Here is an 18,568-nt window from a genome sequence, read left to right as displayed (position 1 = left end):
TGCAGGTAGCTTGTGAATATTTGCTTTACCACTTCTTGCCTTCCTCCCTCACTTACTCCCTCCTCTCTTTCTGAATTTGAACTTCTAAATAACCCTTCTAATGGCTGATAAAGGCAATCTTTTGGAAATTATAGGTGACAACATTTCCACTTGCTATGTACTTTAATAAATGTGATTCCTTCACAAGTGTTGATGTGAATAATGTACTATTTCATCCAATTCAAGACATAAATTGTAAGATACTCCTTCATTTTATGTACTACTAAGAAAGAAAAAAAGGTCACTCAGTTAAACTGTGGCACGTTGAGTAGAATACACATTTATTTTAAATTCATTCAAAACATTAAGTATGTCTTTAGACTTATTTAAATAAATTTTATTATGTGTCATAGTTACATACATTTTTAAATGAAAATATGCAAAATACAATGCAAAGTAAAGCAAAATACAATGTTTCTAAAACACAGAGTCCAGATCCAAGTCACTTTCCGTGCAGTGCTTGATGTCTGTGTTTGCCCACACCGTTGTCCTCTGTGCCCCTAAGAGCATTGGTGACACAGCCATGCCCAGACTGCAATTTCTGTCTCTAGAACTTTCTTCTAAGCTATTGACAACTATTCTACAAATTTTGAAACTGGCACTATCTTACAGAAAAAAATCAATGAAAGGTTTTTAGACAATAACCAGGATTTACGATGCTTCCTCAAATAGTCATTATGATTTGTTCTCAAAGAGTTCTGACTGAAAAGCCAAGGGATTTCAGTTAGACGATCGTCATGCAACAAGATTACTATATGCACAAACGACGCCTTCTATGTCACTGCTGCCACCTTTACCAGCCATAGTGAGACACTATCAATCACTCCATTTTCATAAGTGTTAAAGTGTGAGAAATTATATGGCTTAGAAGATCTGCAATATGAGATTGTTAATGCTAATAGTGAGCCTTCCATGAGTGATTAATATGTATCAAATACTTACTATATTCCTCATGCATATTATATCATTTAATCTTTAATACAACCCTATGAAGTAGATGTTATTATTTGAAAGTATAGATTATACAACTTTTTCCAAGGACAGATATGTAGTAAGTGGCAGATCTGATGTTTAAACTTGGTTCTCTCCCATATCACAGCCTGTGTTTTTTCCATAGCTATCTGGTTATAAATATTTAAGCAGAAAACACCAGAAGAGGGGGGTCACTCAATCATACAGAAAAAGATAATCTCTCCATCAGCAATTTTCTTTGAATAACAGACAGAGCAAAGAGCAATTGTGTGAACAAATGTCAGATTTATGTATCCCTGAATTATCACAAAACTTTCAGAAAATGAGAGAGATGAAACATTGTCTCTTATTTGAGGAAGAGGAAAAAAACTGCTACATCAGCTGGAAGCTTGATGACTGAAGAAACATTTTCTGGAACATGCCATATGTCACACATAACCACTTTATTTCTCCCCAGTTAAACAAAAACTGCAATTTTCAAATAGAGGAAAATTTCATCTATACTTAATATATAATAAAGAATGTATTTGGACAAAGGACAGTATGTATTTTATTTGCATTGGTTTTATTTTCATTAATTAAACATCTTTTTCACAAATATATGGATCTCTGTCTCACCAAAATCAGAACCGACATGAACAGGATGCGCCTTTAACTCCGAGCTGATTAATGTTAAAGTCTCTCTTACACTTTGGACCACAGTAATTAATAAAATACAAACAAACTGATTCTTCTATGGAAATCTCTCGCCTTGTCTTCACGAGACACAGATTTTTTTCCCATAAGCTATTTTTATGTGCATGTCGAGGCTTCAACATTCCTTCAAGAATAACTTTGTTGGCAGACATGAAACAAAGAGGCTGGGCTAAGTATCATATTCTCCATGTTTGCACTCTTAGAAGAAAGCACAGGGAAGGAGCTCCTTGACATGGGTCTTGGCAATAATTTTTTGGCTGTGACACCAAAAACAAAGGCAGCAAAAGCAAAAATGACATGTGCGACTCCATCAAATTAAAAAGCTTTAACATAGCAAAGGAAATCATCAACAAAATGAAAAGGCAACCTACAGAATGGGAGAAAATACATGCAAATCACACATAAAGGGTTAATATCTAAAATATTTCCAAAGGAAACAGAATCAGTATCTTGAAGAAACATCTGTATTCCCATGTTTATTGAAGCATTATTCATAATAGCCAAGATATAAAAACAACCTAAGTGTCCATTGATGTATGATAAAAAATGTAATATAACTATTCCTTTGTAATATATGTACATATACATATATACACAAATATACAAAAGAATATTATGCAGCCATGAAAAAGAAGGAAATCCTGCCATTTGCAACAACATAGATGAATCTGCAGGACACTATGGCCGAGTGAAATAAGCCAAATAAAGAAAGACAAAGATTGTATGATCTCATTCATAATGTGGAATCTTAAAAAAAAAAAAAAAAGGTAGAACTCAGAGAAATAGAGTAGACTGGCTGTTGCCAGGGGCTAGGGGGTGGGGGAAACGGAGAGACATTGGCCAAAGATGAACAAGTTATAAGAGGAAAAAGTTCTGGGCTTCTAAGGTACAGCATGGTGATTGTAGTTAAGAATACTATATTGTATGCTTAAAATTTGCTAAGAGAGTGAGTCTTCTCACCACACACACACATGCAAAGGTAAGATACGTGAGATCATGGATGTGTTTATCAGTTTGTGGTAATCATTTCACACTGTATGTGTATATGAAATCTCATTGTACACTTGAAATATATACAATTTTGTCAATTATACCTCAATAAAGCTGGAAAGATTTAAAATAGAAGCAAAAGATATATAATTGTTGATTTCTTCCCAAAATATATATTCAAAGAGAAAGAAATTTCCGTAAGCTGTGTACAATGTGTGTGATCAACTACACTTTTTATGGGAAATGGAGCTGAGCTATGAAATGTTACCTTTTTAACAGAATAGAAGATATTAAAGAAATTATAAGTCCAACAATAGGAAAAAGCTGGTACTATCAAGTATTCTATTTTTACGCACTCCACAGACATGTTAATAACAAGGCAGAATCCATTTTCATTTAAGGGGTATCTGAATTGTATTGAAATATTTTAAGGTAAACATTCTGAATGGTGGAGTTTACTCTTCTATCAGCTAATAAAAATTGCACTTGGGGCATTATAAGATTCATACGCTTGTCTAATGATGTTTACTCTTCCTTACAGGTAACTCATTTAGTTGACTGATGGACATACAGATATAGCAATATATGTAACGCTTAACAAGTAGTGATATGGTAACAAAGAATATCACAAACTCCGAGTATCAATACTGAACCAACACCAGTTAGCCCAATCTGTGTACATGCTAAATGAAAACAAGAGCACTGTTCTACAACAATCTCGGCTTTATGAATAAACTATAAGTCTTCTGAAAACATAAGCTGTAAAAGATTCAGTGTGAAGCATTGTGTCCTTGGGTATTCATAAATTTTTTGTGCATATTGCCTATAAATGTCTCTATATTTTTAAAGAATATATTTCAAGTGTTCTAATAGGTAGAGGAAGTCTGCATTTTTCCACAGTACATACATGAAAAAAGAAGCTTTAGAATAAAACCATTTTTTTCTCTTTTTGTGTAAGTGCACTGCATTTTTAATGTAGACTACTACCCCACCCTCTAAATCTCTCCAAGTTGTGTGAATATTATACAGCTTTTGTTTCTACATATAAAAGTATCAAACATGCAAACCTTATATTATGTGGAGTTTTGATACCAGCCTGAGTCCATGTACCAATAGCAATCACATCACCTGGGAGCTTGTGAGAAATGCAGAATTTCAGGTCTCACCCCAGACCTACTAAACAAAAGCCTGCATTTTTAATAAGATCCCCAGGTTACTCCCTTACACTTAAAGTTTAAGAAGCTATGATACTTTAGGGTACTTTATTGATTGGTCTAATTTTCTATAAATTAACTATATCTAAACAACTACTATATAAGTAAGCATTCCACGCATATCCTTTATTTTTGTGATATTTAAGATTTAGTGTGTAACAAAATCACTAAGGGAACTTGTTAAAAACATAGATTTTCAAGGTTTTCCCCAGAGTTTAGAATTCAGTAGGTATGGGGCCAAGCCTGGTTTCCTCAAACAATTATTCCCCTAAACAGAATTAAAGTTAGTGATAATATCAGTTCTTGTTGACAGCTCCAAATCATAGCAAAATACCTAACACGCAGGAGAGTCACATGCAAATTGTTTCTGTTAAGTTCTGAAAATGTTTCAAACTTTTTGCAACCCTTAATCATAGAATCAAAAATGTGGTGTCATATGGGCCTGGTTCCATTCATGAAACCTGATGAAATAATTTTCCCTTAGCTCCTTCCCCACCCATCCCTTTGCCCCAAGGAATATCATTGTCTCAGCCAAAGGATAACCAAGTCATTCACTGGAGACCTTCAGATGTGGGCAGTGCCCCCACTGGAATTGACTACTTGTACTAGGAAAAAAGACGACTATATTCTGCAAAGTACTTACTATAACTCTCCAGGGGTCCCAAACACAAATGCATCCAAGTGCCATCAGGTGACCAATGGGAGAAACCAAGACTGTGATACCCTAATTACAGACATTCAAGTTCAAAACATAAAAACCCTCCACAGGGACAAACAAGAACAAGAACATTTCTGAGGGCAGCATTCAGCCCCTGACCTGCCAGTTTCCAGTATCTGCCCTCGCATGGTTTTTCTCGTTAATTTTTTGGTGACCTATCAAAGGGCATATTTTTATTATTAATTTGCTCATATGGCTTATTTGGGGACTTTTGGGAACTTTGTTGTAATTTGGATTTTACCTGCAGCCGCAAAACATGGTGATACACCAGGTTTCTAATCTACATCAGGCTGCTGAAGCCCAGTGGGTTTTTAAAGACCTCGTAAATAAGCTGGAGCCATAATCTAGGGGTTTGCATAGTCCTGTTCTTTTCTATCAGGTTTTATCATGGAGCCTACAGAAGATGTTCAGTTTACATTCTTTTATTCTACACTACACACCATCGTCAGAGAAATAACAATTAGAAGCTTGCGGGAGTGCTTGTCCTCCTCTGACCTGTTATTGCTTATTACGGTGAGTGTAATAGTGCCAACTGACTCCACTGCTTTGCTTTTGCATGATTTTATGAAAGATTTAAGATGTCCCCAAACATCACCATTTCCAAATCTTACCTAGAAGTATCCTTATACTACAATTTGTGAAATGAAAACAGAGTTGTTCACATGATCAATATGTACTTTTATTTTAAATACCAGCGCAACAGACACAATGACAGCACAGGACTATGACCTCAATGACACTGATCACATTCCTTGACAAGTTGGCGTATAATTTACATACATTGTTTTTTCTGGAACTACTTTTAAATATTATCATAAGATATACTGTAAAACACAAATCTTAAATATACCAGTTGCAAACATAACGTGTTTAGTTACTATTTTGCATATGAAATGATTTAGAGTTCCTCAAAATCATGTCCACTGGTGTTCATTGTTTCAGGATGCATGACTCGTCCCATGAAGAGGACTGTACCTGCATTGGGTTGGAAGTGAACAAAACAGGGTGTGAAAAAAAAAGGGGCTATTTACTTTCCTTCTTGCTGACAATCAGCAGTGTTCTAAAAATATAAATAATTCTCTTTTTAAAAAAATAATTTGAACATTAGAAATTATCTGATAAGTAATATGGAAAAAATGCTCTCAATTTTAATAAATTATCTCTTTTCGGCCTATAAATAAACTTCTGTTCTCCTTACAGACTTACCTGTTCTCCTGTTCCTGATAAGAAAGAAAAACGGATGGTCGACAATAACTTGAGGATACAGCACAGCCATCCTACTAATGGCAATCATTCCTACAGTGCAGGGAGAAAGTAATTACATGTCTGTGCATGTGCAAAGACTAACGAGTGATTTCTTTTAAAACCATCTACTGTAATGCAAAGGCAACAATTTACAGGAAACAAAATTTTAGAGACTTAAAGAGAGAAAAAATTGTAAAGGTGGTAACATTTCTACTTGATCTTTAAACACACACATGCACACACAGTTTCCTACCTCCATTCCGCCAAAAATACTAGAAAAATATATTCTGCCTGTTACTAAATTTTTATTCTCAGTTTCACATAGATACATATGGCTTTACCAAAATGACCTTTGAGCTAAGGAAAGGGGGAGAATTAACAAACACCCCAAACAAAAAACCAAGTTTCTTTATATTCCCAAATCATTATTTCCTTTTGTCTAAAATGGGGATTTTTACATAGCAAGCAAGCCAGGCTTTTAGTAAGTGGCCAGAATGGCAGTGATTAAAGGGAAAATACACAGTAAGAGAAGCATGATGTTTCCTACAGCTGGGAAACTGAATTCCCCTGAGATGCTTATTATGGGATAATCATTTTATAGTTGCTGCAGGGTGATTCATTGTCAGGAAAAGGTCAAGATTAAATTATGTAAGATTTTAAGCTTTCGTGATGCCTAAGACTACTGTGTTTCTATTTCCTCCTAAAAACACTGTTTTAACTGATGATATTCTTTTAGTGGACAAATGTATGCAGAAATTTTAAAAAATGATAGGTTACATTCTACTAGAGAAAGGAAAAATCCTACTAAAATTTGAACATAGCAGTTGAACATGAGATTGAAACAAATCCAAATAAATAAATAAATAAATAAATAAATAAATAAATAAATAAAAGTCATTGAAAAAAATCATTCTCATTTAACTGGGGAAATCAGAACAATCAAAATAATCAAGGACATTTAACATTTTGTTTGAACACATGATTTGAGTCAAAATTTTAGAATTATTTATTTAAAATTATTTTTCAGCATTATTCGGTTAAAATTATTTAAAACTATTATGTCTTGTTTATGTGTGTGCTTTTAAAAAATTAAAACTTTTGACAAAATTAAGAACTAGTTTCCAGGGGCGCCTGGGTGGCTCGGTCCATTAAGCATCTGCCTTCAGCTGAGGTTAGGCTCTCAGGGTCCTGGAATCCAGCTGGTTGGGCTCCCTGCTCAGCGGGGAGTCTGCTTCTCCCTCTCCCTCTGCCCCTCTCCCCCACTTGTGTTCTATCTCAGACCAATAAATAAAATCTAAAAAAAAAAAAACAACAAAAAACTAGTTTCCACAAGTAATTAGGTAAGAAGAAGAATGTTTAAATGGGCGACAAGAAAATATTTAAAATATTTAAACAGGCAGCACATGGGGGAAATCTGTCCCACAGAGCCGCCAATGTCCTCCTGCCTCTCATTAGGGGTGGGAGTTACTCTGTGTCAGGGCACTGGAGGTAAGTGCATGCTTCATATTCTATTTAGAAAATTCTAGCTCGTTCAGCATTAGCTTGACTTCTGAGTTAAAGCAGAGTCAGTGTTTTTTAGCTTTGTTCTAAAAATGACCCTCATTTCACCCCGGCCAAAATTGTTTTAAAAATACAAATCAAAAAAATGTGAGAAGATTGTAGAAAATTATAACTTGGCACCTGAGGTTGCAGCAGCTTCCGAGCCTTCTTCATTAACCTCGATGAAGGACTTGTGAATTGCTTTAGAAAGGAAAATCTCCTTGTTATCTAAAAAAGAGAGAGAGAGAGAGAGAGAAAAGAAGAATTTCTTCAGTATCAGAAATAGAGGAGCATTTTACCCTTTATTCAAACAGCTTTGGAAAATACAAGGGACTTAAGGTACTCATATAAAATAGAAGAGATAATGTCGTCAGATTATATTATGATTTCAGAGAAGCCTTGAAGATGTGTTTTCTATTTGTCCTTATTTTATATTCTCTTGTTAATGTTTCCTTTCATTTTTATTGGTAATTTTCCCATTGTTTATTTCTTATATTGCCAGAGAAAGCAGAAATGTGGCTCTGTTTTTAATAGCAACTTCAAATTAGTTCATAACTCAAGATAAAAACATCTCACAAGTTGCACTCTAATCTGAAATTTTTAAAGCACAAAATGAAAACAGGTGAAATCCAGATATAACCAGAGTAAGAAGTTTTTAAAAATCTAATCTCTAATTACTCTGATAATAGAAATAGCCTTGGCAAAGAAAAACAAATTTGACTGCTGGATTGTAGAAATGTGAATATTAAAAAGTTACTTTCCATTCCAGTTATTTGGCTTATCTGAGGGTTCACAAACATGCCTTATCCTAAAGTCAGAGGAAATAACATATTTTCAGTATTGGGAGGTCTCATTCTCCCTTCGAGTTGTCTTTCTATGTATGTTTACTTTTAAATTAATGGCTGTAATGGGCTGAATGGTGTTCTCTCAAAATTCATGTGTTGAAGTTCTAGCCCCCAAGACTTCCGACTATGAATGTATTTAGAGATAGAGTCTTAGGTTAAAATGAAGTCATTAGGGCTGGCCCTACTCCAATATAACTGATGTCTTTGTAGGAAGAGGAAATTCAGACACAGAGAGATAGAGAGGGAAGACCATGTCTGATGGCTAATTTTATGTGTCAACCTGGCTGGGCCAAGATATCTGTGCCCAGATATTTGGTCAAACTATTATTCTGGATGTTTTACACAAAGATGTTTTTTTTGGATGAGATTAACATTTACACTGGTGGACTTTGAGTAAAGCAGATTGCCCTTGTGATGTGGGGGGCCTTATCCAATCAGCTGAAGGCTTTATTTATTTTTTTAAGATTTTATTTATTTATTTGACAGAGAGACAGAGAGCACACGCAGGGGGAGCGGCAGGCAGAGGGAGAGGGAGTAGCAGACTCCCCGCTGAGTAGAGAGCGCCATTCTGTGCGCGATCCCAGGACCCTGGGATCATGACCTGAGCTGACGGCAGGAGCTTACCCAAATGAGCCACTGAGGCACCCCCAGCTGAAGGCTTTAGAGCAAAGACTGACTTCTAAGCAAAAAAGAATTGTGCCATTTGACTGCCTTTGGACTCTTCCCTTAATCTCCAACTTGCCAGCCCACCCAGCAGATTTTAAATTTCACAAGTGTGCAAGCCAGTTCCTTAAAGTAAATCTCTCAGTCTCTCTGTCTGTCTCTTTCTCTGTATAGATATAGATATATCTCTCTATATAAATGCACACACACACCCTGTTGGTCCTGTTTATCTGGAGAATGTTAATACACTATGAGAAGACAGACATCTACAAGCCAAGGAGAGAGGCCTGAGAAGATACCAAGCCTGAAGACATCTTGATCTCAGATGTCCTGCCCCCAGAATCATGAGAAAACAAACATCTGTTGTTCAAACCCCCCAGTTTGGGGGACTTTGTTAGGGCAACCACAGCAAACTACGCAATAGCTTTCAGTGTTGGGCTTCCAACTTTTGTCCCCAAGACTGAAACAAAATGAACAAAAGATGGTTCAAATACATAAAAAGAAAAATAGCACAAGGAAGCAAGATACAAGATTACTCAAGTTTCTGCCCCCACCCCCACCCCCTTTTTCCATTCCAGGAGGTCGAATTCAAATTTAAGATAATCTTGTGGCTGATGCACCATTTAGTAAAAGCACAGTGCATTTCCCATTAGGTTACTTAGTAAGACTTTGTCAGTAACCAAGTCCTACCCACAACATACATTTTTCTTTCAAGTTTTCAAAAACACATAATTATCTTATACTGATAGGGAATAGTGTTCAACAATGTTTTTGGTACATCTGTTGCACAGCACCTGCTTATTTTGAATAAGCCCAAGACTACTGAGTGGCAACTCTGAATACACTTTTAATAGGGATATTACTTTCTCAGCTTATATTTAGTATTAAGATATAAGGATTGCATTTTGAAAGAGTCTGTCTCACATATTATGATATTTTCTTCTAGAATGCATTTGATGACTAGAAGAAAAAAAAAGCAATAGAGCTTTTACATTAAACAATTAAGTATAATTAGCTCCCTCAAATCCAGAAGACTAGTTTTTTTTTTCAACAAATAAAAAGAACAATATAAATTGCATTAAGTAACTAGTCAGATATATTTAGCTGGCGAAACAAACACATGAATTCCAAGACAGAAAAATATATTAACTATTTAGTAGTTAACTGATGCTATATTATTTTTCATATCCTGCTACCCATTTCGTTCAGTCTGCCAGTGAAGGTGGGGTCAGGCACCAAGAGCCGGTATTACGGCCCTGAATGCCAAAGTGACAGAATGTACTTCCTAAAGGGTAATGAGTATCCACATTGCCAGCTAAGCCCTCTTTACCTATTCTGAGGGGAGTTCTCATAGTCACCGAATGATACTTGAGCCATGTCGACTTGAGCAGAGGAAACTGCCTCCTAGCTCCTGAGCCTGATCCGTTGACTGCACTAGACACCTTGAAAGAAGGAATCTCATCCCTTCAATGCTGGCTTTTGCCACAAAGGTACCCTTCTCCAGTCATCTAACCTCCTATATGCCTTCATGGACCCGCACGAAATGGTGAGAGGTTGGGGAGGGGTGCAAGGCACCATGGCGGAGAGATCAAGAAAGCAAGGATGCTGAGGGTTCTTCCCACAGAGCTAGTTATTTAGAAGATTATGAAATGGACAAACCTTTAACAAGGTTCAGGAAGAAGAGACCACCCAAATAAACAATATGAAGACAAAAGAGAACATGTCTAAAGATACAGAATTTTTAAAATCACAAAAAATACTTTGTATCATTTCCTGCAGATGTATGTGAACCAGCTTATGAGGTATGACCTATTTATTGTGAACTGCATGTATTTACAGTATAAGAATTACAATAGAGGACAACAAAATATATCTTACAAGCCACACCACAATTTGGTAAGTTTTTGCGTTTTTTTAAAGATAGTATTTATTTATTTGTCAGAGAGAGGGAGAGCAAGCTCACAAGCAGACCGAGTGGCAAAGCAGAGGAAGAAGCAGGCTCCCCGCTGAGCAGGGAGCCCAATGTGGGACTTGATCCCAGGACCCTTGGATCGTGACCCGAGCTGAAGGCAGACGCTTAACCGACTGAGCCACCCAGGAGCCCCCGGTAAGTTTTGAACCACATCCACAAATAAGATACAGAATATTTCCATCTCCCCAAAAGATTCTTGTGCTTCTTTATGCAGATAATTTTGAAAATAAAGACATTTGCCATCAATCAGACAATTTTATAGAAATGTATAAATTATAAAATTGAATGAAGAAAAAATAGAATATCTGAGTAATCCAGTAACCATTAAAGTAGCTGAATTAGTAGAGAAAACTTCTTCCCTCCTCAAAATTAAAGAATGTGAGCCTAGGGGCACCTGGTGGCTCAGTGGTTTAAGCGTCTGACTGGATTTCAGTTTAGGTCATGATCTCATGGTTGTGAGATCAAGCCCTGCGTTGGGCTCTGCACTGGACCTGGAGCCTGCTTGGGATTCTCTCTCTCTCTCTCTCTCTCTCTCTCTCTCTCCTCTGGCCCTCCCCTCCTCCCCCTGTCTTTAAAAAAAAAAAAAATCCAAGCCTAGATGATTTTCTAGGTGATTTAACCAATCCTTCAAGGAAAAGATAGGGTTTTCTGTTATAAATCTGTTTTCAACTCTAAAAAGAGAATAAAAGCAATCTAAGTCATCTATGGATAATCTTACCTTGATACTAAAATTGAACCAGGGCCATCTAAGAAAAGAAAATCATAGGCCAAGCTCACCTATTAATGTAGAGATAAAAGTTTTGTTTTGTTTTTTTAATCAGAAAGTTAAACCCAGCAATGTATGCAAATACTTTTTTAAAATGAGTTTTCAAGGGACATCACAGTGTGTAATGACAGCAGTTGAGAACTGCTGTAACTGCCTCCATTTCACACCAAGCCTTCCTCTGGGGTGATCTCATCAGACACAAGCCAGTTTATGCCACTACAACCCTACTTAAAACCCTGTCTCCCACTTGTGCTGCCTCTGCCTCCCACCTTGCCTTCCGTATACTGCGTACCCACAGACCTCGGGTGCAGCGTGAGGGTCTCCGAGAGGTTGCCCACGCGTCACTCATTTAGCGTGCTTCATCCCACACCCTGGGTTCCAGGCTACTTGAACTGCAGTCCCCTAAACATACCACCCTCGCTCACTTCTGTGTCTTTGCTTCCCCACAAACTCCCTCAACCCTGTACAGTCAGATACCCAATCTATTTCTGCGGCTCAGCTTCGAGGCCTAGCAGGCCTTTTCTGCTCTCTTTGGATTACTGTTCTCCACCAAGCAGAATGGACCACTCTTTCCTACTGAACCCAGGCTCTGATTCCCATACTGCATCTATCTCTCTCTCTTCCTGGACTGTCAAATTCCTGAAGGCAAGGACTGTGCCACTGCCCGTCGTGTGCCTGGCTTCTAGCATTTGGTGGCCCTAATAACTGAACTAAAAGAGAGTTTCCTGGTCATGTGCAAGTTCCCAGCGTTTCACCTAGAATAAACAGGAACTTAGTAATTGTTCAATGAAAGGGACTAGCTATTTCCTATTGTAAGACCGTTGTCCCTCTAAGGGCACCATGACCCCAATTCTGTTCACAGGTGTGGCTATAAAGTGTATTCTTGTAATAAATAAAACATATGACACTAATCCAAAGTAGACGCTCTAGGAAAATGGATGGACAACAGCACTAGGGAGGGAAAGAACACAAAGACCATGCACAGGCTAAAAGACTTAAAAATCCAATTGAGTAGAAGAGCTAGGGGATGGGATCCAGCAGGCTGGCGGCATCATCTATATGTCAAAGACAGCAGCACAAAGACTGAATCCAATGTTCCAACTCCCAGGGGTGATGAACTGCTGCACGACAGACAGCAAACATCTGCAGATGTAAGTGAGACCTGAGGACTCTCAAGTTATAGAAAACCGCCATCCCTTTAGATACACCAGTAGGAGAAAATGCGACAAAGAAATCACATCACAAATCCTGAGGGGGAGAAAAAGAAAATGAAACCTTTCTCTCTGGGGACAAACTTCAAGCAGTCACATTCAAATGTAAGCTGAAAGTGGTTTCAACGAGAATGGGTCTGCGGCCGCCCAATCGTGGCATACAGCGCAAGCTTCCTATGCTTGTCCTACAAAGTTGCTCATCCTGATGTAATGATGTGCCGATCAAGGCCGTCCTTCCCGCGAGCACACACACCTACTCCTTAAGGGTGTGGATGTGCTCATCCAATTTATCCCCTCCCTGCAATTCTGTGCACACTGCTGGGTACCAAGGAAGCACCATATTTGATGGACCAGAATGGGAGGGGGGTGAAGGAGATTTACACTGATGAGCCTGTCTTATCAATTAGAGAAAAGTTCATTGTTCTCTAAAAAAGAAAATAAATAAATCAAAGACAAAACTACAGGCAAAAAAAAAAAAAAATCCATACGCTGGCCCCAAGCAGTCTTTTCTCTTCTGGCCACAGCAGACATTGCTGCCAAGTAACTTTCCTCTGGGCAGTGAGGAGCCGGCTTTTCACAAAGGATACGATGGGAACGGGGCCAGCAAACCCTAGGTTTCCCAGAGAAGAGCTGGGCAATAATTCAAGCTCTTCTGAAGAAAGCAGGGCAAAATACTAAGGCGTTCATTCAGTCACTGAGCAAATATTTATCAAGCTCTCTGTTCGTCTGAGATATTGTGCGGGCACCAAAGGCTCGGGGTATGTGTGATGAAGACGACGTGGCGGGGCGGCCATCATACCAGTGCGTGCCACCGCTTCCTCGCGGCACTGTTCCTGAACACAGCCCATCGAAATAGATTTCTGCGTCACCAAGGACATGCTTAAAATAACAAAATGAAGAGAGTTCCATAACAGAACCCGAGAATACCAAAAGCGTCTCTGTACTTGAGTTGCTGAAATATTTTTAGCTTCAGCCCCACCCATGAACTTTAGAAAGGTTTGTACAATTTGAGCTCCTTCAAGGTAGGAATCTTGTTTGGTTGGTTGGTTGGTTGATTTTCTGGAGAAATGTTGTTATAGACTACTGATTCATTCATGCATTCATTCATTCATTATTCAGGTACGAAGCACCTCTCATGTGCCAGACATCATTGATACACACTGGATTTACTCTGGTGAACTAAACAGTTCCTTCCTAAGAGGAGGAAAGCAGAAATTAAATAACAATGACAATAAAAATACAAATTGAGCAATGGCCACAATTTCAGGGTCTGGTCAGTGTTACTGAGAAGCAAGATGAGGTGATGTGTTGGCTGGTGATGAGGGCAGGGAAGAGGACCTTCTTGACCTGAGGTGTTGGGAAAGACATATCTGAGAAGGTCAACTTGGCTGGGACCTAAGGAATACAAAGGAGCCTGCCATGGGAACACCTGAAGGTAGTTTCCAGCAGAGGGAAAAGCTAGTGTAGAGGCAGATACAAGCCAGGTGTGTTCAAGGACCCAAAAGAAGGCCTGTATGGCTGGAGCGAGGAGAGTGAGGAGGGCCAGGGGTTTGAGAGAAGCCTCCACACTTGGAGCGAGGCGGGCCCAGCACCACTTCCAACTGCACGCACCCCCCCCCAGCATCTGTCCCAGTCTCCACACCATGCTGGGCTCTGAGGACAGAAGTCATCTATGACACAGCCCTTGCTACTGAGGAGCTCTGAGATCAGAGACAGGTATGTGAACAAACAATCTAAGGAAAAGGTAGAACCTGTGATAGCACTTTGCACCACAATAGCCCAGATGAGGGAAAGTAAACCATTTGAAAGGGAGAGATATCAGGGAAAGCTTCTTGGAGGCGGTGCCATTTGGGCTGGTTCTTGAAGGATAAGCAGAAAAGGGAAAGTCAGAGAATCATGCAAGCGCATTCCAAGCAAAGGATTATACTTGTCAAGTGAGACAAGCAGCAGCAAGGACTTGAAGGTCCTATTGGAACCTGCTTACATCATAAGGAGGGGGGGAGGGCAAGGGATACACCCGATTTTAAGAGCTTGGACTATGAGGCTGGAGAGCCTGGGCTCCATCCAGAAGTAACAGGGCACATCTGCTTTGATTTTAGAAGATATCTGTGCAGGACCTGTAAAGCGTGAATCAGATGAGAAACGGCTAGGGGCAGGACCATCAAGTTTGTTAGCTGTTACAATAGCCCAGGCAAGAAAGGAGAGGGGAAGTGCAGGTGGGGCTCTGGAAGAGAAACACAGTCCTCTGACTTACGGGTGCAAGGAGGAGCCGAACAAACAGGGCAGGATGGAAGAGTCAGTCTGGCATAAATCTAAGCACTTGAGTCCGACCTGAATGTGGCTTTTGCTGTGTCTTCTTAATTCCTTTATTTTACTGGCTCCTTTATTAAAGCTTGTACTTTGTGCTGAAGGATTTAGTTGTCTCTTTCTCCTTCCCTTTCCACCTTCCAAGAGGATTATCTATTAACCCAAATGCTGACAGTCATTCATTTCCATTACAAAAACATCCCTACTCTATAACAGGAGCCTCTCTGCAACTAGATGAGCCTTTTACATGGAGCCTGAGAAGAAAATGACTCTCAGCAGTCTCTAGATTCCATGTTTACTGTATGAGTCTGACTATGTTTTATGTTAACGGAATTTCACGACAAAAGACACGGACATCAAATTGAGATGAAAAAAAATAAGCACAATAAATACAGAGCATCTCATCTTATTCATTTCTTCATTCAGTGAGTACGAGGCAGAAAAGAACTGTGTGCTCCCTGAACACACATAGGGATCAATCTTGGAGAGGTTTAAATTCTGGCAAAAGATATCCGATGCATAAATAATGATAATGTGAAATCAGATGTGATATGCAGCATAAGCAGAAGTACAGAATGCCGTAGAATTTACGAAGGAGCTATTACTTCTGGTTGGTGTAATCATGTGGCTTGATGAAATTGGGGATGTCTGAGCTGAAGATCCATTCAGGAGATGTTTTGGGTGGGAGAGATTTTATAAAACTGGGGCCCTGGGGAGACGTGAGGCGCAGCAAAAGCTGTGTGCAAGGAATCAGCCGGCGTTAAGGCGGAGGGAGCTGAGGTCTGAATGCCCTGCAGAGCAGTGGGCAGGGCACAGCAGACTGAAGGGAGGCTTTGAACAGGAACTGGGAGGACCTGAGAGCGGGTTTTAAGGTGATTAATCTTGGCAGTGGTAGAGAAGACGGATTAGATGGAAAAGAGATTGGAAACCGTTTAGGGGGCTATCGAAATCGTCAGGGGCAGCAGTAATGAGAGTCTGAAATAAAGGTGGATGCCGTGGGATACAGAATGAAAGAGTGGATTCAAGAGGTCTTAGCAAAGGACTCTCAAGTCACTCAATTTTTCCAGAAGCAAGAAAATGTGGAGCAGGATTGTTTTTCCACTGCTAACATATATTTGCTATTTTTAAAGAAAGATAAAATTTCATTGCATAATTTAGGAATGAGTACTGTCACAATAGTACTGAATTGTTTCCTGGGTGCTTTTGAATTTACAAATTCTAAGTGCAATTTTTTAAGGTTTTTCCCAGTTTTCAAGTAAGAGTTTTAACTGAAGAAGTAATACATACCGAAGGCAAAATCCCCAACAGTGCACAGCGATAGACGAAACAAAATCTCCTCTCTCATTTGGGAGCCTCTGTTCTGTATTCTAGAGGCAACCATTGCTATCATTTTCTAAGACATTATTCAAAAATGTTCAATGCATTTGAAAGCTTAACTGCATACTTATATTCTCCCCCTCCATCTTTTGAACGAATAAGCTCCCATTCTGCCTGCTGACTTTCTTTTCCCTCTCTGCCTCCACAATGCTTTCCGTAGTGTGGGGTTTCTTGATTCATCACTATTGACATTTGGGGCTGGATTGTTCTTTGTTGTGGGCTGTGTCCTGTGCATTAGGCATATGTAGACGCACCCCCAGCCTTTACCAGATACATATCAGTAGCTCTCCCCAGTCGTGACAACCCAAAAGGTCTCCAGCTATTGCCAGATGTTCCCTGGAGGACACAATTGTCCTGGTGTGTCCTGGACACACCGCTCCAATAAGGCATTTCTGTCATGCTTCTTCGTATTAAATCCAACTGTCTATGTCTTTCTCCCCACAAGTCTGTGTCCTTCTTTACAGCAGGTATGATATCTTAGTCATGTCTTCATTTTTATGACCTGGTCCTGTGCTCACACCAACTGACTCATGAAGAGTTATTAAATGAAAAGAAGAGACATGGCATTGAATGTGATGAATGTGTATCTTAAACACCATGAAATTCTCCCCATGAAATTCATTAAGGTAGAAAGTAATAATCAAATACATGCTAGTAACTTTCCTGGGTACTTGTAGGGGTTACTAAGCATATAGACACTTTAATCAGTGGGGTTTTCACATCATTTGGAGAGGCAGAAACCTAGACTGTGAAAAGGACACCAACCATGGAAGGCAGAGCATATGGTGCCCAAATGAATGATGCAGGGAATAAATACTATCAAATCTAGTGAAAGCAGAGAGGGAAGTTTTATACTTGTGTCACTAGGTAGTTTTTGAATGAATGATTCATAAATTAATGTGTATGTGCATGCATGTGTGTGAGAGAGAGAGACTGAGAGAAGGGGAGAGAGACAGGGAGGGAGAAGGAGAAAAAGGAAGTATTGTTTGGGGTGGGTGGACATGCTGAGGCTACCAAGGTCTTGGCAAAACCAGGGAGTTAAGAATGAAAGAGTTTCCACTGAAAGCTTGAGAAGCTGACTTTAGATCTTTCATCAAGTTATCCTGAAGACTTGAATTGGGTGGTGGTTGAGGATGGCCAATCCTGGATTTCTTACTAATGTTTTAAGGAGTTCAGTGTTCCAAGAAATGTAATATAGAAGGTGGTCGCAAAGAAACCTCTTGTCTCCTTCCCTCCCTCCTTTGCTCCTTCAGTGGACATCGACTGTGTGCCAACTAGGTGTCAGCCAGGTGCCAGGCCCTGGGAATGCAGCTGTGAACTCTGAGAAGGATTCAATTCTGACTGGTTTGGTCAAACGAACAGAGACTTCACACATGGACTATATGAACCCTGAAATACCTGAGTGTTATTTCAAATTTCCAACCATCTGCATTCATAATACATATTTATTCTCTATTGTCTCTGGACATACTAAAGGCAATTAAATATTACATTATAAACCTCCCAGATACGTCAAAAATTTTAAGCTACACTGACCACAGTAATTGATTTGCCACTGCAGCACAACTCTCTGAAGACTGAAAAGCTGCAGATACTCTGTGCGGGGGAAATAACTGCCGAGATGTTTGGGTGAAACAGTGAGGAATCGCTAATAAAACAGAAAATAGAGCCACGGTAAGAAAGTGGAATGTAATTGTCCAGTTGGAATTTGGCCAGTATGGTAGACAGATTCTCTCAATTCCTGAGGAAGGGAACATAAGAACTTTAAATTATACTATGCTTGAGCCACAAATATATTTCTGACTCAAGCACAAAAGTACCCATGAGCTTTTGAACCTCCACCAGTTCTACCTCCTTGACAACCCCGCTAAAAAGATCAGAGCCCTAGGAGCTTGGATGTGAGCCAAGTAAAGGTTTTCCTTTACTCGAGCAAAATTTGCATTTCTCTGGTGGACAGGAACATTTATATAGCAGACATTTAGAAAAACTCTACTAGTGTTTTGAGATGTGAGTT

At 39.2% G+C, this 18,568-nt stretch overlaps 1 protein-coding gene across 3 annotated transcripts in view; it reads right to left on the bottom strand.

Annotated features, from left to right (window-relative positions):
• Nucleotides 1–288: 288 nt before the first annotated feature.
• The window catches only part of SERPINI1 (serpin family I member 1), a 73,949-nt gene continuing 55,669 nt past the window's right edge, over nt 289–18,568 (bottom strand). Inside the window, exons 7-9 of one of the 3 annotated variants that reach the window (XM_045788593.2) lie at nt 7,555–7,641; nt 5,836–5,925; nt 289–5,604 (exon numbers count right to left, since the gene is read on the bottom strand). In XM_045788593.2, the coding sequence (XP_045644549.1) occupies nt 5,528–5,604; nt 5,836–5,925; nt 7,555–7,641 (254 nt within the window). In that variant the 3' untranslated portion in view covers nt 289–5,527. The remainder of the gene's footprint in view (nt 5,605–5,835; nt 5,926–7,554; nt 7,642–18,568) is intronic. The other 2 variants (XM_045788595.2, XM_087861382.1) reach the window with 2 other exon arrangements.

This window comes from Ursus americanus, chromosome 4, assembly GCF_024610735.1.
Source record: "Ursus americanus isolate L20-20 chromosome 4, mUrsAme1.1.p, whole genome shotgun sequence".
Taxonomy (NCBI): Eukaryota; Metazoa; Chordata; class Mammalia; order Carnivora; family Ursidae; genus Ursus; species Ursus americanus.
Note: the sequence above shows the minus strand (reverse complement) of the source record. Positions and strands in the feature narration are given on the sequence as shown.